Here is a 23,360-nt window from a genome sequence, read left to right on the forward strand (position 1 = left end):
TCTGGAAAATTAAGAGTTGGAGAGTTAAGAGTACTGATAATACATGGCGTCACCAGCACCGTTGAGATCATGTAACTTCTTTTTTTTTTTTTTAATTAACGTTTATTTCTTTTTGAGACAGAGAGAGACAGAGCATGAATGGGGGAGGGTCAGAGAGAGAGGGAGACACAGAATCAGAAACAGGCTCCAGGCTCCGAGCTGTCGGCACAGAGCCCGACGCGGGGCTCGAACTCACGCGAGATCGCGCGAGATCATGACGTGAGCCGCAGTCGGCCGCTTAACCGACTGAGCCACCCAGGCGCCCCAAGATCATGTAACTTAACACCCACCTGCACCCAGTGATTGCTCAATGATTGGACAGTATTGTGATCGACTTAATAGTTGCAGAGGGAAACGATTCCATAGCCATTATAGAGGTGCAGTGGAGGGCTTGGTAACCAACTAGGTTTGGGGACAAGCCGAGAAGGGGAGTCCAGCGTGGCTCTCAGGTTTGATAGCTCCGGTAACCCCGGGGGAACTGGCAGTGTGGACCTGGGTCTGTGGAAGGAAAGGCTGGGTCAGGGAGCCCTGGGTTTGAACATTCAGAGCTTGCGGAACTCTAGAACGTGAGAGGGGAGGGATGTCCAGGAAACTGCCAAATGAGTGTGGGGGTCTCCTTTCAGGTCTGTGAAGCCTCCTCTGTGCATCAGGGACAATTTCAGCAGGTATTGCAGAGTGAGAGTATAGCCGAGGCTGGGAGTCTGCAAGGAGCCAGAGGGGAGCAGGAAGGGACAGCGGTGTGGTGTCCTGGACCGCAGGGAGGGAGCACGAGGAGACAGGGATGCAGCCTGGACAGGGGGGTCGGGAAAGACCCAAGTTCCCCTTGGACTTTATAGCTTGTATTTTTGTGCACTTGGATTCTGCCACAGCTGTGCCTTACTTTCTTTTTGTTTTTAAATTTTTTTTTTAAACATTCATTTTTGAGAGAGAGAGAGAGAAACAGCATGAGCAGAGCAGGGGCGGAGAGAGAGGGCAACGCAGAATCGGAAGCAGGCTCCAGGCTCCGAGCCGTCAGCACAGACCCCGATGCGGGGCTCAAACTCAGGAAGGGCGAGATCATGACCTGAGCCGAAGTCGGGACGCTTAACCGACTGAGCCACCCAGGCGCCCTTGGTGCCTTACTTTCCAAAACAGTCTTGCTTTGTGGAGATCTAACTCAGCATGCAATCCGTCCATCTCAACTGTACAATTCAGCGCTGTATTTGCAGAGTTGTGCAACCATCACCCCTACGTAATTCCAGGATGTTTCTTCACTCCAAAAGAACCTTGGCCCCGTTAGGAGTCCCTTCCAGGCTCCTGGCAGCTGCCGATCCACTTTCTGTCTCTACGTACGTACCTGTGCTGAACGTGAACAGTTTGCATCAGTAGTCACGGCACGGATGACCTCCTGTGTGTGCCCTCTTTCCCTTAACATAACATCGCCCACGTTCATTAGTTCATCGTATTGTAGCAAAGAGCATTTCATCCTCTGGGAAGAAGACATTGTGTTTATCCATCCGTCAGTTGATGGATGTAGGAGTTGTTTCCTCTTTTGGGGGTATTATAAAAATGCTATGAGCCTTCCGGCACACAGATTTGTGCGGATGTTTCATTTCTCTTGGGCGTATCCCTGGGAGCGGAGTTGCCGGGTCACGTGGTGACCGTATATTTAAACTTTTGAAGAAGGTGGACGGGCTCTAATTTCTGCACGTCCTCATCCGTCCTTGTCATTTATCCCGTTGATCGTGGCCATCGTGGTGGCTATGATGTGCTGTCTTACTATGGTTCAGTTTGCCCTTCCCTGATGGCTCATGATATTGAGCGTCTTTCCATGTGCTCATCGGCCATTGTGGTGTCTTTGGAGAAACTCTATTTGAGACCTTTCAATTGGGTTATTTGCCTTCATCGCTAAGAGTCTTCGTACAGTCTGGGTACAAGTCCCTCACCAATACGTGATTTGCAAATAACTTCCATTCTCTGGTTTGTCTTTTCACTTACTCGTCAGCAGCCTTTGCAGCAGAAGATTTTATTTTTGTTTTTTGATGAAGTTTAAGTTAGCTACTTCTATAGCTTGTGCAAGAAGGCTTTGGCTCACCTCAGATTGTAAAGATTTACTCCTACATTTTCTTCTTAGAGGTTTTCGTGTTAACTTGTACATCTAAGTCTGTGTCCCTTCTGAGTTCAGTGGTTGTGTGTGTGTGTGTGTGTGTGTGTGTGTGAGAGAGAGAGAGAGTTGGCCCTCATTCCTTTGCACGTGGACATTGGGGTGCTGGCACCGTTTGAGAAAAGACTGTTCCTTCCCCATGACGTTGTCTTGGCGTCCTTGTCCCAAAGCAGTTGACCCTACATTTCAGGGTTTACTTCCAGACTCTCAGTTCTGTTCTGTCCGTCTACACACATGTGACTTTCTGCCGACGCCGTGATGTTTTCATCACTGTCACTTCTCAGCAAGTCTTGGAATCAGGCAGAATGGATTCTCCAACTTTGCTCTTTTTCCAGACGGTTTTGTCTATCCCGGGTTCCTTAAATTTCCACATGGATCTTAGGATCAGCTTTTCAATTCCCGGAGAACAAAGCCAGTTGGGCTTTTGACTGGGGCCACAGGGGCTCTGCAGATCACTTGGGGAGTGTCGGCTTTGCGACGACATCAAGCCCTCTGACTCATGAATGAGGGGGGTGCCTTTCCGTTTATTCAGGTCTCAGGTTTCTTTCAAAAATGCTTTACACTTTTTTTTATTGAATTTATTGTTTTTGACGCTGTTGTAAGTTGACTTTTTTTCTTAATTGCATTTTGGAGTTATCGCTGGTATATGGAAATACAGTTGATTTTGTAGCATGTAAACTGAGCGAACTAATTTGTTCTAATGGTTTTTTAGTGGGCTCCTTAGGATTTTCTATATACAAAATCATGTCATCTGCAGATAAGAGAGAGGTTTCTGATTAGCATGCTTTTGATTTAATTGTCTTGCGTAACTGCGGTGGCTAGAATGCCCAGCACTATGTTGGTTAGGAGAGGCGGAGCGGACATCCTCGTCTTGGTCCCGATGTTCAGAGAAAGGCGATGAATCCTTACTGAAGTGTGAGGGTAGCTGTGGGTATTTGTAGACACCTTTTACCAGGTGGGGGGAGTTTCCTCCTGTTTCCACTTTGTTGAGAATTTCTCACGAAAGGGTGCGGGATTTTGTCAGATGCTTTTCCGGCACACGTTGGCACAATCTTGAATGTCTGTCCTTTATTCTGCTGGCGTGGTGTCTTACCCTGATTGGCTTTCACATGTTGACCTGGCCTTAATTTCCTGCGGCACGACTCCCTTGTCTCCTGCTGGCTTCGTGGGTCACCCTGTTCCTGTCTTTTGGAAAACACTGTGGACACGGCATTTTTCTTTAAATGTTTGCTACAATTCACAATTGAAGCCCTGTGGCTTTTCTTTGTGGGCAGTCTATTGATTTTTTTTTTTCACATTTATTTATTTTTGAGAGACAGAGCACAAGTGGGGGAGGGGCAGAGAGAGAGGGAGACGCAGAAGCTGAAGCAGGCTCCGGGCTCTGAGCCATCAGCACAGAGCCTGACGTGGGGCTTGAACTTATGAGCCACGAGATCATGACCCGAACCAAAGTCGAACACTCAACCAACTGAGCTACCCAGGCACCCCTCCCTTTTGAAAATTTTTTTTTAATGTTTATTTATTTTTGACAGCACGAGCTGGGGAAGGGCAGAGAGAGAGAGGGAGAGAGGGAGACACGGAACCCGAAGCGGGCTCCAGGCTCTGAGCTGTCAGCACAGAGCCCGACGCGGAGCTCGAACCCACGAACCGGGAGATCATGACCTGAGCCCAAGTCGGACGCTCAACCGACTGAGCCACCGGGTGCCCCAGAATCATTGTTGTTTCCTTAGGCTCGGTAGTAATGTCCCCTTTTGGATTGGCTCAACCTAGCTAAAAGTTTGTCAATTCTGTCAGTCTTTCCGGAGAACCAGCCTTTTGTCGGTTTTCTCTGTTGCTCTCCTCTTTTCTGTTCTGGTGATTCACCGTCTTCACCGTCTAACGTCTGCTTGCGTTTGGTTTAGTTTGTGCTGATGCTTCTCCATCACAAGGTGGCGCCTGTGGAGGGGGACTCGGGCTTGGGAGCTGCCCTTCTGCAGTCCCGGGAGCCCCAGAAAGTGCCGGCTGAGCTTCAGGTTCTCCATCCCTCAGCAGGGACGTGAACGTGGGCTCGCGCTTTGGGGGAGGGTTCCAGAAGAGACGGTCCACAGAGGGCACGGTCCCCGACAGCCACGCAGGCGCTCAGAAGGCCCCGTCCCACTTTGCCCCTCTCACGTGGAAACAAACACACGAGGTTGTTTCATCAAGAGATTTGTTTCATCAAGTTCCCGTTTGCTTCTGGGCAAAATTGAGCAACTCGGAACCCAGCGTCCTAGATGGCGTCCACCGGGGCGGGGGTGTCCACGCCCGGCACTCCGCTCTCCCGCCGCTCCTCGAATCCAGTGGGAATCCACGGCGGGAAAGGAGCAGTCCTCTGAGAAGACCCGGGAGGATTGTTTGGTCAGGAGGGCTGGGCTGCAAGGTGCCCTCTTCGTGGGTGGGAAGCCACATGTGTGTCCGTCGGGAGAGTTCAGGGCAAAAGGCTGTGTTCAAAGGCTCTCTGGCAGGTGTCCCGTGCCCTGGCGGGCCGTCCTGTGCGGCCAGAGTGGACTGGCCGGTGTTGGCCGGACTCCAGAGGGCGGCCTCCCGGACTGCGGGGTCGATGGCCTTCGGGGGTGGGTCTGGTGGCCCCGAGAGGGCGAGGCGTCCTCTGGCCTCAGCTGCCCGGGGCTGCCTCCTGACCTTCTCTCTGGGGAAGGGGGGCACGAGGTCTCGGGCGGTGACCGTCTCTTGCCGGCCCTTCCGAGTCCGTCTGTGTCTGTCCCGCCTGTCGCGCGGCTGCGGGCGGCTGAGCGGGCACCGCGGCCGACTCCGGTGTCCGCGTCTCCCACAGGCTGACGCGGTGCGATGGCGGCCCCGTCGGAAGGCGACGCTGCCTCCCTGCTGCCGGACCTGCCCGGGGGACCCCTGCAGGCCTACCGCGCCCGCGCCTCCTTCTGCTGGAAGGAGCTGGCGCTGTTCCTGGAAGGCGAGGACATGCTGCGCCTGAAGGTGAGGCTCTGGGCAGCATGCCGGGCGTCTGGCTCGCGGGCACAGGGGGCCCTGCGGCCCCTAAGGACCCTAAACACCCTACCTGGCCCCCGGCCTGGCCCGTGTCCTCGGAGGCCCCCCCCCCCCACCCCGGGCGAACACAGGTTGGTTAAGCTTCTGAGGCCTCAGGTCCCCGTGCCCGCGGCCGGAGGGGCCTTCGTCCGCCCCGGGGTTGCAGGGGTCGCCCGTGTCCCGCGGCACCAGTGGCCTCGGGAAGAGCCGGAGCGAGAGCGTGGCGCGTTGCCGTCCTTCGCCTTCGAGCCGGCCGTTCCCGTCTCCCGCATTTCCAGAAGAGCATCTTCTCGGCCCTGGAGGACGACCCCCTGTTCGCCCGCTCCCGCGGCCACGAGGTCTCCCTGGAGAAGCACCGAGAGCTGACCTTCCTCCGCTGCAAGCGGGTCTTGGGGCGCGCCCTCCTCCGCGTGGAGGACATGGTGCGGAACCCGCTGTCCGTGCTGACGCTGATCACCTGCCTGGGCACGTACGACTGGTCCCTGGCTCAGAAGTTCCTGCTGCACTTGCTGGTGAGTGGGCGGCGAGGAGGCCAAGGGGATCGAGCCCTTCACGCCCCACGTGAGGCGGGGGAGGGCACCGTCCGGGGCCGGGCGGGAGGAGGAGGTGCAAGAGAGGGTCCTCAGCGCACGAGAGGCAGACGCTGCCCGCGGGGTGTGGCGGCGGCTGGTGTTTGCTCGCTCGTAGGGTTTCGTGGGGTGTGTGTGTCTGGGGGAGGTTTCTTTAAGAGATTACTTTCTTGGGGCTTGAACTCGCGACGCTGAGACCGAGAGTCACGTGCTGTTTGTACCCACGGAGCCAGCCAGCCGTTGCTCTCTTAAGAGATTTCTAGAAAATAATATAGGAGGGGCGCCTGGGGGGCTCAGTCAGTTGAGTGTCTGACTTGGGCTCAGGTCATGATCTCACAGTCTGTGAGTTGGAGCCCCGCGTCGGGCTCTGTGCTGACAGCTCGGAGCCTGGAGCCTGCTTCGGATTCTGTGTCTCCCTCTCTCTCTGCCCCTCCCCCTGCTGACACTCTGTCTCTGTCTCTCTCTCTCTCAAAAATAAAAAAATAATATAGGAAACAAAACCAGAGATTAGAATGTGTGGGCAGATCTTGTGATGTTTGAGGGAGAAGTCCAGCTTCTTCCAGCTGTGTGTGCAAATTTGCATACGTGAGTCCTCGACGGGAGTGCCATGCAGTGAAAACCCCAGAAGAGAAGGAGCTTTGGGGGACTCTTTTGCTTTTATGCCAAAAAAACTTAAAAGAACCCCCCCCCAAAAGCCAAAAACAAGAAGGGAAGGGAAAGCAGGTCTGGGGAGACGCCAGCGCCCCCCGCCGGCACACGGGTGGAGGTGGAGAGGTGTGTGTGGCTGGGTGGGACGTGTGGCCCGTGTGCACCCTTTTCCCTCCTCTCCCCTGTCCCCTGCCGTCTCCACCTGTCCGCGGCCCCTGGGGACCTCCTGAAGGCATCTGAAGTGTGAAGTGCTTCTGCTGAGCATACCAGACACGGATTCCATCCCCCCCCCCCCCCCGCCCCGCTTCCCTGCCACGAGTGTCAAAGCACGTGTGTCTCCTGAGGCCCCGGGACCTCAGGACTCCTTGACTGCCACCGGTTTCTCTGATGATTCTATATTTTCAGGTTTTTGGATTCGCGATTTACAAGTCTGGTTCCGAAAGACATTTAGAATACCTTCCCAAGATCCTCAGCATGGAGGTGAGCTCAGAGTCCCGGCGGACCGTGAGCCCGTGGTCCCCAGATGTCTCTGCAAAGGGCCGCGTGCCAGAGGAGGTTCCGGGGAGCCGTGTGTGCCGAAACCCCAGCACCCGGTGCATTTAGCTTGTTGCCGTCGAAGCGAGGCCTTCCCTTTCCTTCCACGGCCCTGGCAAGGCGGCTGTCACCTCACCTACCCCGCCGTCCTCACAGGCTGAGGGACGTGGTGTCCCTAACACCCTGGTGGGTCAGGCGGGGGAGTGGGGATTTAGCGCTTTGACCTGGGGTTTTGTCCTTCAAGGAAGGACAGCAGCGGGTCCCTCCTGGAACCTTTCTTGCCTTACATTGTTTTGTGCTCCCGCGTTAGATTTTTGGATGTTTTGCTGTGACTGAAGTAAGTCACGGGAGTAACGCCAAGGCCATCAGAACGACCGCTCACTACGACCCCGCCACGGAGGTAGGTGTTACGTGCGCGTCGCGTGTGATGCGGTGTCCTTACGCCCAGAAACCCGTCTTTAGACACGTGTGCTTCTACCGTGCACACGGAGACCCCTCACCCGGGAGGGTGGCAGCTCCTGGGGGGAGAGGTTCCTTTCTTTGTTCACCTGCCTGCTGGGGTTTGGATGCGGCCCGGATCGTTTACAAAACCAACAGCGTGAAGAAGACTCTCCCCGGCGCTGGTCTTTGCTGGCTGCCCCTGCCCCCTGTGTGCGCCAGGCTCCGCCGGCCGGGGCCTGCCTCGTCCACTCCTGCCCCCGTGTCTGGCCCCTCCGGCCCCACTGCCCTCCTGCATCCCGTGGCCCGCGTGCAGACGTGTGTGGCGTTTGCGCCGTTGGCCGCTGCCTCCCATGTCCGCATCTCCGTCTAGCACGTCCCTGTGCAGGTGTCGGTCGCAGCACGGTGCGGTCGCGGGCTTTGTCCTCGCTCTCGGGGAGACACGTGTCCGCAAATGGGGTCATGATTTATCGGGTGGCTGGTGGCGCGGAGGGAAGGGAGGGCAGGGAGAGGATGGGGCGCACGGGTCGGGAAGCTTCCGCCCGTGGCCTCCGTGCTGTGCCGCTCCCACCCCCCGGCCCCTCTCCCACCGCCGGGTCAGTCTCGTCCGCTCCTCCGAGGACCGCGGTCCCCGCTGCTTGGTCTGCACCTGCCCTAGTGTTCCAGGAGCCCTTCGCCTGCCCCTTGTCGGTAGTGTGGTTTGCAAGAGTCCGTGTAACGGAAAGTAAAGCCCTGTGCTTGTGTATTTGCTTCTCATTCCTTCCTTCGTGCGTTCAGTGATGTGGGCTCCGTGCACACTGTGTGCTGAGGGGCTGTGTGCCAGCAGAGCAGAGCCATGAAGCCGAGGGGGGCTGAGGCGGGGCAGGGCAGGGCCAAGGGGAAGGTGGTCGTGGTGCAGTGCCCGTGGTCCCGTGCACCGGAGAACGGTGGGCAGAGAGCCGTCAGCGACAGCCCTCTTGGGTTTTCTATTGGCCTTTCAGCCACGAGGTACCTCTATCCGAACCCAGGTTTTGCTGGCCCGGCCCCGTCTCTTTTCTCTGCCCTCTGGTGCCGAGGGCTCTCGGTGCTGAGTGGGGAGGCGGAGAGGGCAGATCCCACGTGGCCTGGGGGCCTGGGCGAAGCCTGGCCGTCCATGGGGCGGCCTGCTTCTGACCTGCTTCCTCTCGGCACCCGTACTTCAGTGAGCGTGACGTCGCAGCGGGGGAGATCGGGAGCCCGAAGTCCTCTGTGGGCCGCTGGTCGGGCACCTGCTACGTGCCGGGCACTGCTTTCAGGGACCGGGCAGCTAGCGGTGAACGTGACACGTGAATCTTTGCTCTGGGGGATCCCTCGTGCCGGAGCAGAGACACGGACAGACAGCTGGAAGAAGTTAGGTGTGCCAGGGGGCCATGGAGACCTGGAGGGGACGGTGGCGGTACGCCACATGCAGGGAGGACGCCTGCAGAGCGGGGAGCAGAGGGGGGACTCCAGTCCCCCATCCCCCCGCTTTTCTTCAGCGGGGCGTCAACATCTGCGAGGTAGTCACACGGTGCGCTTGGAGGCCGTGACTCCGTACACACCGCTGGGCGGCACGAGGGGGTTCCCCGTGAGCCCTTCACAGCTTCCCACCTGCGGGGAGAAGGACACCCGCGGGGTCTGCCCGCAGTGGCCTGCAGGTTACAGGGGAGGCAGCTCGCCGTCGGACTCTGGCTTTGTCCAGCTGTCAAGCCCCCCGCCCAACCCTGGAATCGCTCACAGGCTCCCCTACCCCACCCGACTCATGGACCCTCCCGGCCCCCAGCCAGGGCCCCCGCCCCGTGTCTCCCCTGCTCGTCTCCTGCCTTGCTGAATACCCGGCGAGCCTCCCGGCCCCTCCCGTGACCCCCGGCTTCACTCACCCTGATGTCTTGAGGTGCCTTGTGCTCCTGGGCACGTGGCCCTCATGGAGCTCGTAGGCGGGGGGAGACCGTGGGAAAAGAAGGTCTGTCGCCGGTCAGAGCCCAGGGAGGGGTCAGGGAGGAGCGCACAGAGGAGGGGCCGCAGAAGACGAGCGTCGCGGTGACCGCTCCCCGGGCACCGGCCGGCTTCCGGAGAAGTTGGCGTATGTTTCATCGTCCGACCCCGGAGTGGTTTTCCGTACCGGTGTCTTCGTTAAGTCACAACACCCAGGGATCCGCTCCGTGTACGGGCCCCCCCTCGTGCCACACGGGAGCTAAAGCGTTCGCTCGGTTCTGCTCTTCTTCGGGGACTTTGAGCAGAGAACGTGGGATTCTGCACGTGTTTGGCGTGTCCGTTGGAACTTGGACTACGGCTCTAACCTTCTTTTTCCCCTCGCGCAGGAGTTCATCCTACATTCCCCGGACTTCGAGGCCGCCAAATTCTGGGTCGGCAACATGGGCAAGACGGCCACCCACGCCGTGGTGTTTGCCCAGCTGTACACGCCCGGGGGCCGCTGCCACGGCCTGCACTCCTTCTTGGTGCAGGTGAGGGGGCTCTCGGCGGGGAGGTCTCACCCACGGGCGCTTGGCTTCACTGGCAGGCGCCTTCATCGCAGCTGGGGCGGGGGCGCCCTTGGCTTCCAGTGAGCACACCGCAAGGACGCGGTGGACGCCCTGTAACGCACAGGACGGCCCGCCCACCCGCAAGAGGCAATTATCCGGCCCCCGATGGCGGTGGGCCGGGCTTGGTCAACCCTGGTCTAGACCTGAGGTCGTCTGAGGCAGAGTCGTCCTGTTCCTCCCGTGGCCACGTCGCCATCTTTCCAGACACTCTTCGCAAACCTGGGCTTCCCGGCCCCGCCTTCCTGCGGTTCTGAGCCAGCACGTCCGATGTGGGCTCCCGTGCCGACGTAAAGTCTGACTCCGGGGCCTTGACGTCTCCTGTTCCCGGGCCACACGCAGCAGCTACTGCCACGGGGGCGCCTGGGACCGATGGCCAGGCCTGGGCTTCCTGCCTCCCTGGTGGGGCCTGTCTCCCGACCGCCCGGGGCGGCTGCGGTGTCCCTGAACCCGGAGCTTCCGGAAGCTCCTCCGGGCCTTCCTGTCCCGGCCACCTGGATCCTGACCGAAGCCCCGCTGCCCTGCACCCCAACCCCACTCTGGCATTCTTGTTAAGACCTTCCGGGTGAGGGGCCTCTCGGAAGAGAAGAAAGTAAGCCGCGTCCCTTTGTCCTCATTGAGGTGAAATTCAAGTAATACGAAGTGAACCGAAATTCAGGGGCCTTTGGTGCCTTCCCAGTGTCGGGCATCCGCACCCGTGTCTAGTCCTAAAGCGTTTCCGTCTCCGGGAGGGCGCCCCGCACCGTTCCTCGCCCCCCCCCCCCACCCCCCCGCCCCCGGCAACCGCTCGCCTGCTCTCTGCCTCCACGGATTCGCCTGCACTGGACGTTCCACACGCAAGGAACCCTCCAACGTGAACCTCTGTGCCTCAGCCTGTTTTCTGAAGGCCATCCACGTCAGAACGTGCTCAGTATGTGTTAGAACTTCCGTGCTTTTTAAGGGGGGCGATAAGCCTTCGTGTGGATGGACCGCCGTTCGTGCACCTGGTTGCTGATGGGCATTCTGGCTGTTTCCACCTTGTTTCTGTCGTGAACGTTCACGAGCACCTGTCTGTCTGACCACGTGTTCTCCGTTCTCGGGGGTCCACACCCAGGAGCGCAAGTGCCGGGTCCTGGGGTGATTCCGTGTTTAACTGTTGGAGGAACTGCTGTACTGCTTTCCACGGTTCTGCCAATTTATACTCCCATCGGTAGCGCGTGAGGGTTCGGATTTTCTCATATCCTCGCCAATACGTATCTTCCTTTTTTTCTTAAATACGCACACGAGTGGGCATGGTAGTATTTGTTTTTGTTTTTGTTTTTTTTTTTTAACATTTATTTATTTTGGAGAGAGACAGAGACAGGATGCGAGTGGGTTAGGGGCAGAGAGAGAGGGAGACGCAGAATCTGAAGCAGGCTCCGAGCTGTCAGCACAGAGCCCGACGCGGGGCTTGAGCTCACGAGCGGTGAGATCATGACCTGAGCTGAAGTCGGACGCTCAACCGACTGAGCCACCCAGGCGCCCCTGTTGTGCTTTTGATGTGCATTTCCTTTTCCTTTTTTTCTTTTTGGAGAGTGCGCACAGGGGAGAGGGGCAGAGGGAGAGAGAGAATCCCAAGCGAGCTCCACACTCAGCACGGAGCCCGACGGGGGCAAGGGGCGGGGGGAGGGGAGGCTCGATCCCACGACCCTGGGGTCATGACCTGAACTGCAGTCAGGAGTCAGACGGTCCACCGACTGAGCCACCCAGGCGCCTCTGGATTCCCATTTTCTTCATGACCAGTAATGCTGAACATCTTTTCGTGTGCCAGTTGGCCACGTGTATATTTTCTTTGCAGAAATGTCTGTTCACGTCCCTTGCCCTGTGGAAATAAGCCAAGACCTCCCTTATGGGAAAGGCAAAGGTTGTGTGCTGCCTGGAGGGGGAGGTTTGGCCACTGTCCCTTGGGAGGTTGGGGCAGTGACTGCGTCTGGCCGGGGGAGTGGGCTTGGTTTTCTCAGGCTGGTCCCGGGCTGGCAGCAGGACAAGAGGAGAAGCTGTTAGCATCCTGCCAAGCTAAGTGACCCCATCTCTGACCGACCGTCACAGGCGTCTTGCTTGGCCGCCTGCACTGTTTGCTGTGGGTTATGGGTCAGAGCTCCAGTGTCACTGGTCGGGAGGCCGTCCATCGGTGCCATACATTCAGTCTCTTTCAGTCTCTTTTCTTTTCTTTTTTTGAGTTTGTTTATTTTGAGAGAGAGAGAGAGAGAATGTGAGTGCGTGCAGTCAGGAGAGGAGCGGAGAGAGAGGATCCCAGGCAGGCTCTGCACCGTCAGCACCGAGCCCGGGGATCGTGACCCGAGCCGAAATCGGGAGTCGGATGCTCCACTGGCTGAGCCCCCCAGGTGCCCTCGGTGCATTTCTGAAGTGGGCGGTTTGTCTCTGTTGTTGGGGTCGGAGAGCTCTCCGCACGTCCCGGAGGCCGACCCCTTATCCGGTAGGTGGTTGTCTCCCGTTCCGTAGGTCGTCGTCCCATTTTCTTGTTCGTGTCCTTGGAGGCGCAAAGGGTTTTAATTCCAGCCCCTTTTTCCCTTGTTGCTCGTGTCCTTATTTTCCAATTCGCATCGGAGCCACTGCAGACCAGGTTCACCTCAGGCCGCCCCCTGCTGTTTCTGGGTGTGTGTGTTTGTACCCGACGTGAACTTCTAGGGGGAAACTGGCTAGCTTTTGGCCCTGTTCAGTCTTTCTGTGCCGTGGTCGAGAGCGCCGTGGTGTTTTAGACTCTTTACGCACCGTGCTCTAGGGACTCAGCAGGGCTGTGTCGTGCCTCCATCCAGGGGAGCATTTCTGAGGCCGAGTGTGCGTCAGGCCGGGGCTCGCGGGGGGTGGGGTGGGGCGGGGGGGCGCTTCCCTGTCCCCGTGGAGGGAGAGAGCCTGAAAGGAGTGATCACAAGACTCTTCTAGGGTTGTGACGCACCTCACAGGTCGCAGCCGATGTGGCGCGATTTGTCGCAGGTTGGTTCTATACCAGGCGGGGAGCCTTCGCAGATTGTGGCAACGTGATACGGAAATCCACGCGATCAGGTTTGTTCGAGGAGTTTGACATTAACGCGTTCTGCCGTGGACTCAAGTCCGCCTCCTTTCCTTCACTGGGAGGTCAGTGCGGTATTTGGGGCCACCGCACCATCGTAGATTTCCCCGTGAACCGGAACCCACCCTGGCGGTATTTTTCTGTGCGATGACCCGAAACGCACCGGCTTGTTTTCTTTTAGTGCCTCTTCTCTCCATGTGCGCTTTCTTACCAGCGATTTTCTATTTTAAAATGTTATAAAAGGGTAGCGTCTGAACTGTCACTGGGTCTTACCGAAGAGTCGGAAGGGGGAAGAGCGTTTGCATTGGGGGTTCAGCCTTTGTTGTCCCCAAAATACCGTTATCGTGATGGTCAGTGTAGGCAGAAGAGTGTTCCTCTAAAATAAAAATTCCCAATAGTGCAGGCTCAGTATTCCCGCTCCCAGATGCTGTTGACCTTCGGGCTGGGTGATCCTCTTGGGGTGGGGCCGACCCGTGCGCTGGATGCCTGGGGCGCCCTCTGGGAGGGACAGCCGGCCGGCCTCAGGCGCCCTCGTCCCCGGCGGTCGGGGGGAGGGTGCCGGCTCACAGCGGGTGCGGAATCGCCCCCGTGAAGGTGTTCAGGGGGGACGCTCCGTGTCCCTGCACGGAGCTCGCACAGTGAGAACTGTCGGCTCGCCGCACCTGTACTTAGGGAAGCGTGTTTACCGGTCGCCCAAAGCCAATCTGGGGGTGGTTCTCCCCCCGCACGTAGGTGCACGGCCATCTTGTCATTCGCTACAGCCCGGCGCCAGCCCGGTGGCCGACTTGAACGTGACATGGGTGTTCCGGACGGCCTCCAGGCTGCGAGGACTCCTCAGCTGCTGGCCCGGCACCGTTGTAGCCAAATGGCACGAACCGGGGCCTTAAAACAGCAGGCGGTTACGGTCCGGGAGGCCGGGAGTCTGAGATCCGTGTCGAACCCCCCACCCCCCGCCAGGTTCTAGGGGACATCTTGTTCCTGCCTCGTCCCAGCCCCTGGTGGCCGCACCCTCTTCTCCCCACGTCCTCCCCTCCTCTGTCTCTTACAGGACACTTGTCATTGGACTTGGGGCCCAGCTGGGTCATCCGGGGCCCCCTCGTCTCCAGATCCTTCACTTAATTAGAGTCGCAAAGATCCCAGACGAGGTCACGTTTCTGAAGGGCACCACTTACCCCCTGCAGATACACGAAGGGAGCCCACGGCTTAGTCACCGGGGTTTTGTAACGTCTTCTTGAGATTTTTGTGTGGTCCTAACAGCTGCCGTTTGCGGCTTTCTGTGTCTCGTACAGATCCGGAACCCCAAGACCCTTCTTCCCATGCCGGGGGTGATGGTTGGCGACATAGGGAAGAAGCTTGGGCTGAACGGCATCGACAACGGGTGAGTGTGTGCCCGGCCCCGATGGCCGCGGTCTCCTCTGCAGGGTCATTAACCTGAGGGTGCTTGCTCGGCTCTCTGGTGCCTGCTGATTCCAGCTTGGGAGCCCCCAGGACCCTCAGTGCTGTCCTCACCCTCCCGGCCGCCTGTGGGGCCGGGAAAGCGTGCTGGGATGCACACGTCACCTGTCACTTGAGAGCTGTGTCACATACACACCCTGTGTCACACCCTCTCTCACATGCACACAGATCGTGTCCAATGCACCCTGTGTCCCACGTACCCCGTGTCATATACACATCGTGCTGCACACACTCTGGGGTCACACAGCCCCTGTCACGCCCACACCCGCGGGCTAGCCACCATCTGTTTCTGGAACAGATTTTGTGGTCCGCACATGCCCAGACGAGAGTGTGTGAGATTGTGCTTTCGGTCGAACTCCAGCAAATTCTTGCACAAGTAGAAATGTGGCTCAGCCTCGTTCCAGCTCCTGTGGCACGACAGGGGAAGATTTTCCACTCCTTAAAAAGGGCGCTTGGAGTTTTCAGTCGTGCTCGAAGAAGCATTCCTCAGCTTTCAAGCAAGAAGCTGGAGCTCTCCGGGGGTGCTGGCGCCCAGTCTGCTCTTAAAAGGTGGATGGCTGCCCTCACTGCCCTGGGGGGGGGCCCCGTCTGGGCCTCGTCTGGGCCCCCCGCGGCCTCCACCACGCCCGGTCAGAGCCACCCCACGAGGCCCGGACAAGGCGGCCGATCCCGGCAGGGCCTCAGAGTCTCCCAGCGGGGCCCGTCTGCCGCTCCCCTTCGTCTCGTGCTCGGGAGGGCGGCCCGCGGAGGTTGGAGGTCCCCAGGGGCCGAGCATCCCTCACCTGCAGATCCCCTGGGCGCCTCCTAAGGAATTTGAGAGGGGGCCCCTCCTGCCCGCCCTGCGCACAGCCCCGGGGGTCCTGGAAGGCCGGCCTGGACGCGGGGAGTGGCGTAGAGATCAGCGGCACCCAGGGGACAGCGCGTCACCTGCTGTCGGCCCGCCTCGTGGCTCTCTCAGCATCCGCCAGGTGCCAGGCCCGATGGCCCCGTCATAAGAGGGTGAATCGGACCCACAGAAACTGGCACCGAGAAGTAGGTGGCTGAGCAAGGACGTGGACAGCAGGCAGTCACTGCAGAGTGGGGCCGCCCTGCAGTGGTGCAGGGAGAGGGCCGGTACCCCCTGCAGGGGGGTGAGAGGAGAGTCCTGATGGGCCTCTGGAGGGGGTGGCGGGCTCTGAGGGCCGCCTGCGCGGGGACCACGGGAGAGCCTGGCCTGTTTGAGGGTCACGGCGGGCGCCCCCCGGCTCTCGGCAGGGCCCCTGTCTGAGGGCTCCCCACATCTCTCTGAGGGGCTGGGGGCTTGAAGGGACTTGTGCGGGGCGTCCCCGTTCCGGTCAGCAGTTTGGAAAGGGCCGTGCTCCCGCGTGCAGGACAGACTGAGGACGTGGCCCGGCAGAGAGCCCAGCAGTGGTTGTGTCAGTGAGCCGGGCCGGAGGGGGTGGGCGCTAGACGAAGACGGACGGAGGGAGGGGGTGGCCAGGACCCTGCTTGGGCGGAACTGGCGCCCTGCTCCCCTCTGGCTCGATGACGCCATGCTTTAAACCGCCGTCTCCCGTGGGTAAGCCAGAGAGCGTTCTGGATGGCACTCAAAGTGCTCTTGGTCATGAGATCGGTCGCCGTGGGAGCTCTCGGTATTCACAAGGTGGTTTGGGGTTTTTGTTCGGGTTATGGAACATCCAGTCCTCTGCCTGACCTTGTCCCTTAGACAAGGGAATAGGCTTTCCCAACCTGACAACGATAAAAAATAGCTTCCCTAAGTGACGTGGGAGTGAGTTGGCTCTTCTCAGCGTTTCGGAAGAAACGGATTTGATTGCTTTTGGATCACTGATACGGTAACGGTGTTCGTTTGTGTCACACGAGAGTTCAAAACCTTAGTTTGTTCATTTTTCACATCGTATCGTGGATTCTGGTATGAAATTGAAGGGTGAGAACCTGAAAAAAGTCAGTCGTCTCCTTTTTTCTTGACCGACCAGCTTTGTCCCAGCAGCGTCAGGAACCTGGCTCATGATTCCCAGTATGTGGCCATTGTTTTGGCCCAGAGCCCCGCCTCACGCACACCACATTTTTTCATTTAACCTTTTTAAAAAAACATTTTCTTGGGGCGCCTGGGTGGCTCAGTCGGTTAAGCGGCCGACTTCGGCTCAGGTCGTGATCTCACAATTCGTGAGTTCGAGCCCCACGTCAGGCTCTGTGCTGACAGCTCGGAGCCTGAAGCCTGTTTCAGATTCTGTGTTTCCCTCTCTCTGACCCTCCCCCATTCATGCTCTGTCTCTCTCTGTCTCAAAAATAAATAAACATTAAAAAAATTTAAAAAGAAAAAAAAGAAAAAAAACCATTTTCTTTTAATGTTTATTTACTTTTGAGACAGAGACAGTGAGAGCAGGAGAGGGGCAGAGAGAGATGGAGACAGGATCCAAAGCAGGCTCCAGGCTCTGAGCCGTCAGCACAGAGCCCGACTCGGGGCTCGAACTGTGAGATTGTGACCCGAGCTGAAGTCAGACACTTAAGCGACTGAGCCACCCATGCAGCCTCTATTGAAGCTTTTTAGCTAGAAAAACTCGTTGAAATTTCCTGTCTCTGTTATCTTCTCCCATTTTCTTTTTCTTTGGGGGATTGGCACCCTTTTGGCTTTCCTTTGCCCTTACTTGACTGGGTTTCTGGAAGGAGAGGAGACTGATGCCAGGGCCAGAGCCCCGTGTCACCAGAAGTCCTGCCATATCTCCCCACAGATTTGCCATGTTCCACAAGGTGAGAATTCCTCGCCGAGCCCTCCTGAACCAGACTGGAGACGTCACCCCCGAGGGTACCTACGTCACCCCCTTTAAGGTACAGGTGTCTCCAGGTGGGGAAGCTTGCGGGTGGAAGGCCCTCTGCTGCACAGGACGCTCCCGGGGCTTGCCCGGAGACCCGTCCCAGCTGGGTTGGCCAGTGGCAAACCCCGCTCGGTTCAGGTTCCAGTGTCACCAACAAGGAAGGCGGCACTTGGGTCCCCTGCACCCCCAGGGCATGATGCCAGACGCTGCTCACCCCCCCAGCCCTCCAGGGCTGCTCAGGGAGGCTGCCCCCTGTTGGTGCTGTTCCCCCAAAGGGTTTAAGGGCGTGTGGCGGCCATCCCAAATGGGGGTGACAGTGTTCTCTGGTGTCCGGGGCTCACCACATCCCGGAGTCCTTTGAGTGATAGACACACGGTGGTCACGGACACACTGGAGCAGTTGGTCGCCTCCCGGTGTCTGAGGTCAGGTGGGCCCGTCGGAGGAGGACTCTGTCCAAGGACACGCACCGCCTGACTGGAGTCGGGACGGCAGGATTGGAAGGAAGCGTGGCACGGGCGCTAGGGACGAGAAGTCAGCACGACACCAGAGTCTCTTCGAAACGGAAAGAGTAACATCAACCGTTCGCTAGACGCTAACCAGACGGCAAAGGAACGGAAGGCACACGAGGAGGGGACGAACGGAGCAGGTGCGGGTCAGAGGCTGGGAGGCCCGAGGGAAGGGTCCGCGGAAGGCGCAGCAGAGGCCAAAGCAGCGCGAGAGGAGGCAAGTGTGGGAGCAGCAGGGGCGAAGAGCGTCCGAGGACGGGGAGAAGACCCGACCGAGGGCCCGTGCGGCACGCCGCAGAGACATGAGAACGTTTCCCAGAGACGCACCCGGGATCTCCGGAGAGGGCGCAGCTCTGGCTCCCACGGAGCGAAGCTCCCTGAGCCTCCGGGTTTCTGCGTGCGAGGAGGCGGCGGGGTGACCCCCAAAGTGTCGTGCGCGTGTGGGGTGTGGGGAACGCCCTCCGGCAGGCGCGGGCTCGCGAGGTGGCCACGCCGGTTCCACCGTGGGTGTGACTGCGGAAGAAAAGTCTAAAGAATGAAAGAAGCGAAGCCGGGAGAGGCGGCAAGAGGTGAGGGAGGTCGGGGTGCCCGGAGGAGTTAAGACTGGCAGCGGGATGTGCCCACGGCACCGCCACTGTGGGACACGGTGCCCGGGGCCCTGAGGTCTGCAGCGGATTGACACGATGCCGTGATGCCGTGAGGCCGTTCGCGTCGTGAAAGAACACGTGAAAGGACGCCATCAGGAAGGTCGTCTTCCGCAGGGAGGGAGGATTCTGGGGCACCGGGGGTCACGGGAACGGGACGCTGGCACCAAGTGGCGACGCCTTGGCGCTGGGTCCCTGCTTCGTGCCGGGCGTGGCTAAGCCTTGGGGGGCTCCGGGCGGCTGGGGGTGGCGCCCTGTGGGGCACTCATCCCTCCTCCTGCAGCCGGAGGGTCCCTGCTGGGGGCCTTATGACACCTGTGCCTCCGCAGCCCGGCCCGCCCGGCGGTCCTGGCATGGGGGTGCACGGCGGGGGGCGCCCAGGGAACCATCAGGCGCGGCCGTCTGCGTGCTGCTGTCCCCGAGGCCGCCAGGAGTCCCGCTCGCGCTCACCACGTGTGCTTTCTCTGTAGGACGCCAAGCAGCGCTTCGGGGCATCCCTGAACAACCTCTCCATGGGTCGGGCCATCATCGTGGCCATGTCCGTGGTGAACTTAAAGCTGGCCGTTTCCATAGCCCTTCGTTTCTCAGCCACGCGGCGTCAGTTTGGGCCGACAGACGAGGAGGAGGTACCGGTGCTCGAGTATCAGACGCAGGTACGGCTGTGGCGGGCGTCCCGGCCTGTCCCTCCTGTCGCGGGGGCACCTGCGGGTCTCTGAGCCGCTGCGCTCTGGCTGCTGGGGGGCCGTCAGACCCCGTCAGGCAACGGTCAGGGCAACTGACGGGAAGGAGCCTGGCCGCTGGGCGGGAGGCTTCTCGAACCTGGGTTTTCGGGAAAAGGCGTGTGTGCGGTAGCCCGAATGAGGCCCTTGGAAGAAGCGTGTGCTGGTGAGGCTCCCGCGCGGTTGCGCGCAAAGCCTCCGCGGGGTCCGGCGGTGGCGGCTCGTCCCGGGCCCCACTCTCTGGCTCCCTCACCACGTCCCGAAGAAGCGACCCCGCGGGAAAAATCCGCCGTGGCAGCCGGGCGCTCGGGCCGTTTGTGGTGACAGCATTTAGAGTAGCGGGAGGGATGCTCGTCCGGCCCGTCCTTGGGGATGAGGCGGCCTGGATGCCAAAGGGGGCGCGGTTTTATCCCGGGAGCACGCGGTGCTTGTGCGGTATCCGCCCTTCTCCCGCCCGGCCTCCACGCTTCTCACACGCCTTCCTGGCGCACTTGGCCTTCACCGGGTGGGGCGCAGTCCCAGTTCACAGGTGGGGGCATCGAGGGTCAGACAGGGGGCTCCTGTCCGAGTCCGGCAGTGAAGCCCGGCCCCGTCTCGGGCCGAGCACTGTGGAAACGCAGGGGTGTTTGAGGGAGAGCCTGAGGGAACCGTAAGAGAATCTCTGTTTCTTCTCCCGCTTCTCACCGTGGCCGCGTGCCTGTTTTAGTAATAAGCAAACTAGGAGAAGCAGAATGTCTGTGGCGCACGCCGTTCCTTCCCCCGCGAGCCCCGTGGCCTTTGCGAGGTCAGCGCGCCCGACTGCTGGTCATCGAGGGTGAATCACGGTCCGGGAGCCCACTCGGGCCACTACGCTCGGGCTCCACCCTGCTGGCCGCGTGCCCTTGGGCAGGGCCGCCTTGTGCCGCCTCCCCGGGGTCTGGGTTCCTCACGGACCAGAACCGATGATGACGCCTCCTCGTGGGGTGGCTATGAGGATTAAACGCCTGAGTCCATGGAGAGCGGTTGGCAGGATGTGTGGCCCTCTGTTCCGTAAGCGGTAGGCGGGGGTGGTGCCCGTTTGCCGGGTCCTTTCCCGCTTTTTCCTCCACGCCCTTCCAGCCGTGCGGCGCTGGGCGTGCAGAGACCCCCTCCCTGCCCGGGCGGACTCCTGGCCCCCTGTGGGCCTCACTTTCCCAGGTGGCTGAGGGGTCATCACTTGGCCCCTGGTGGGCATTCAAAGCCCAAGCGATCACCTGTGCAGCCCGGCGTGGCGGGGGGGCCGATAGTCACCCTCCCAGCGGTCCCGTTGGTGAGACCCCTGAACCTGGTACACAGAGAGCACCTTTGAGTGAGGCTGAGTTGGGTTCCCTGCGAGCGGCCGGGGGGGGTGGGGGGTCCCTGAGGGGGGTGCTGGGTTCCCTACGAGGCGGGGGTGCGTTTTCTGAGGAGGAGTTGGTTCCCTACGAAGGGAGGGGTGTGTCTCTGCCCGGGGGCGAGGGGGGCTCTCCGCCAAGGGGGTGGGTTCAGGAGGAGGAGGGTGTTGTCTGCGGGCGGGGGCGGGCTCTGTGGGAGGACCGTGCTGTGTTAACGTGAGCGTCTCGTCGATTTTAGCGATGGCGCTTACTTCCCTACCTGGCGGCTGTGTATGCCTTAGACCACTTTTCCAAATGGCTCTTCCTGAACTTGGCGGAGTTTCAGCAAGGCCTCATGGCAACGGACCGCAGCACCAGGCAGGTGAGAGGCGATTCTCTTTTCTCCGCGGTGTTGAACCTCGTTAGCTGTCGCCGAGGTTGAACGGCACACATCAACCCGTCTTCCCGAACGACATCTGTCCGTCCGTGGCGGCCTCGTGGGGCGAACGTGAGGCGTGTCCTTAGCCGTGCCCCGCCCCCCCGCTCAGGACCCCCAGAACCCTCGCTGCGGTGTGGACCGTTCGGGTGTGCGTCCGTATTCCTGCTCCTCAAGGACGGGCTGACGTGACTCCTAATTCCAGTCCGTGAGCTCAGCTGGCCTTCTGCTTTTGAAAACATGATGAGTTTGCACAATCCACATTACCGGCCCCTCAGTAGATTTCACGGCTCCGATCCTTTCGTAAACAATCCTGCAAAGGCTGAATCCAGCTGACTGGATTTGAATGGACAGTCAAGGATTTATGCCAGATTTGAGCGTCCGCTGAGCTCAGGCACTGTGTAAAGTCATCCTTGGCTGATTCCTGCGTAAACAGTTTACGACAGACTTTCCATAGTCCCTCACGTTGCCTCCCGGGCACGAGTGAAATGTGAATCACGAGAAAACAGGTTTGAAAACAGGTCAGAAATCCTGCCGATCGGTGTGAAGTCCAACACCCTAAAAAGCCTGTACCAAATTAGCACGTTTTGGAATATTCAGCGTAAACGTCCGGGAGTCGGGAGGCGGCCAGCAGGGTGCACTGCGCGGCAAAGCACAGGCCCTGGGAGCACGGGGATGAGTCACTGAAGCTTCCGCAGCTGACATCGGACTCATCCCGTTCGTAACGTTAGGGTGATCACGCTTTATTCTTTCCGAAACCCAGCGGTTTAACCGGCGCACGGCAGGGCCTGGGAGTGGCCCTGACGTTTTCAAGTTGAAAACATTGGCAAAACGGACCATCTCATTTAGCGGGGCTGTGTGTTCATCTCTCTTGTTTCTGTGAAACGTCAGGTAGAAGCAAAGGGTGAGACCCGCCCCGAGACGCTGGCCGGGACACCCTTACGGAGACGACTGTGGCTCCCTGTCACCCACGCTGTCTCCTGGGCCCCGGGCCCGCCCGCCCCTCTCCTCAGAGGGGCGCACCCTCCCCGCCCCGCCTTCGGGTCTTCCTTCCTCCGCAGGTGCTCCGCTTCAGGTTCACGAGCTTCACGGGAAGGGAGCCGTGATGGACTCCTTGCTTCTGTGCTTTGCGTCTGTGATCACCCTTATGCCCCCGGCGTCTATTTGCTGCACAGAGCCCCGGTCCATCTGCTCGTTGCCATGGAACCGTCTGTACCACAGTGTAGCCACTCCCCTTTTCAGGTTAAGGTGGTTTTTTGTTTTTTCCTTTGTCCCGCAGCTGTCGCGTGTCTTAGATAAGACTAGAGGGGACGTGAGCCTTCGACGCTAGGGGCGAACTGACCTCTGACCTCCGGTCATCTCTTGATGAAAAGAGGTCAGCCTCTTTTCATCTCTTCTTGTCGATTTCCTCTCCCAAGGCAGAGCTCGGACGTGAGATCCACGCCTTGGTGTCGGGCAGCAAGCCCCTGGCTTCGTGGACCGCGCAGCGGGGAATTCAGGAATGCCGGGAGGCGTGCGGAGGACACGGCTATCTGGCGGGTAGGTCTTGAGAGGCGTGACGGTTTCCTGTCCGTAGCCCTCCTTTTGGCTCAAGGGGTCCGCAGACTGCAGCCAGGCGCCCAAAGTCAGCCACCGCCGGTTTTTGCGAATCAAGTTTCATCGGCACGTGGCCACACCCGTCCGTCCATGGGTTTCCTGTTGCCGCATTCGCACGACGAACGGAGTCGCGTCGTCTGCGTCGAGCCTGAGATCAGGCTCAGCGTCTGGCCTTTTCCAAAGCAAGTTTGCCGACCCCCTGGCCTAGACACATCCCTGCGCTCTCCGAGGCCTCATGTTCCCACGTCTGAGGAGAGACGGTGCGAAGGGCCCGCCGACGACCAGAGCAGAAAGCACGTGATCCGTTTGTTGAGTCGTGACTTTTCGGCGACTGACCTGGCAGTAAACCAACAGCGGACTTTGTTCTGGTGAAAGATTCTCAAACGTAGGAAAAGAGAGTTTTTTCTTGGCATTGGCTGTCGTTTGGGCAGCTGGTGTGTGGTAAAGAGAGCAGGCAGGCGACAGCCTCTGACCAGCTCCTGCCCTGCCAGTCACGGGCCCGCCAGCTAGCCTCGCTGCGCCTCAGTTTCCCTACCTACGAACCAGGGTCAACAGGAGCGTACCGCGACACGGGCACGTGCGGTGCTTATGTGAGTTAATACACGTGAAGTGGTTGGCACCGCGTCGGGCCTGTGGCACGTGGCCAGGGGCCGCGTCACCGTTGGAACTTTCGGTACTCTCGCAGATGCCGTAATCATTCGTGAGCTTCCCGTGGGCCACTCTGAAATAATTAAAAAAAAAAAAATCAACGTTCATTCATTTTTTTGAGAGAGAGAGAGACAGAGCGTGTGCAGGGGAGGGGCAGAGAGAGGGAGACACAGAATCCGAAGCGGGCTCCAGGCTCCGAGCCGTCAGCACAGAGCCCCACGCGGGGCTCGAACTCAC

General features: G+C 59.4%; 1 protein-coding gene across 3 annotated transcripts in view; it reads left to right on the top strand.

Annotated features, from left to right (window-relative positions):
* The window catches only part of ACOX3 (acyl-CoA oxidase 3, pristanoyl), a 41,839-nt gene that overhangs the window by 1,274 nt on the left and 17,205 nt on the right, over nucleotides 1-23,360 (top strand). For 2 of the 3 annotated variants that reach the window (XM_060655503.3, XM_060655504.3), the window contains exons 2-11: nucleotides 4,992-5,149; nucleotides 5,479-5,712; nucleotides 6,823-6,897; nucleotides 7,262-7,351; nucleotides 9,708-9,851; nucleotides 14,265-14,353; nucleotides 17,160-17,256; nucleotides 18,864-19,046; nucleotides 20,703-20,825; nucleotides 22,298-22,418. In XM_060655503.3, coding sequence (XP_060511486.3) covers nucleotides 5,006-5,149; nucleotides 5,479-5,712; nucleotides 6,823-6,897; nucleotides 7,262-7,351; nucleotides 9,708-9,851; nucleotides 14,265-14,353; nucleotides 17,160-17,256; nucleotides 18,864-19,046; nucleotides 20,703-20,825; nucleotides 22,298-22,418 — 1,300 coding nt within the window. In that variant the 5' untranslated portion in view covers nucleotides 4,992-5,005. The remainder of the gene's footprint in view (nucleotides 1-4,991; nucleotides 5,150-5,478; nucleotides 5,713-6,822; nucleotides 6,898-7,261; nucleotides 7,352-9,707; nucleotides 9,852-14,264; nucleotides 14,354-17,159; nucleotides 17,257-18,863; nucleotides 19,047-20,702; nucleotides 20,826-22,297; nucleotides 22,419-23,360) is intronic. The other variant, XM_060655505.3, reaches the window with a different exon arrangement.

This window comes from Panthera onca, chromosome B1 (assembly GCF_046562875.1).
Source record: "Panthera onca isolate mPanOnc1 chromosome B1, mPanOnc1 haplotype 2, whole genome shotgun sequence".
Taxonomy (NCBI): Eukaryota; Metazoa; Chordata; class Mammalia; order Carnivora; family Felidae; genus Panthera; species Panthera onca.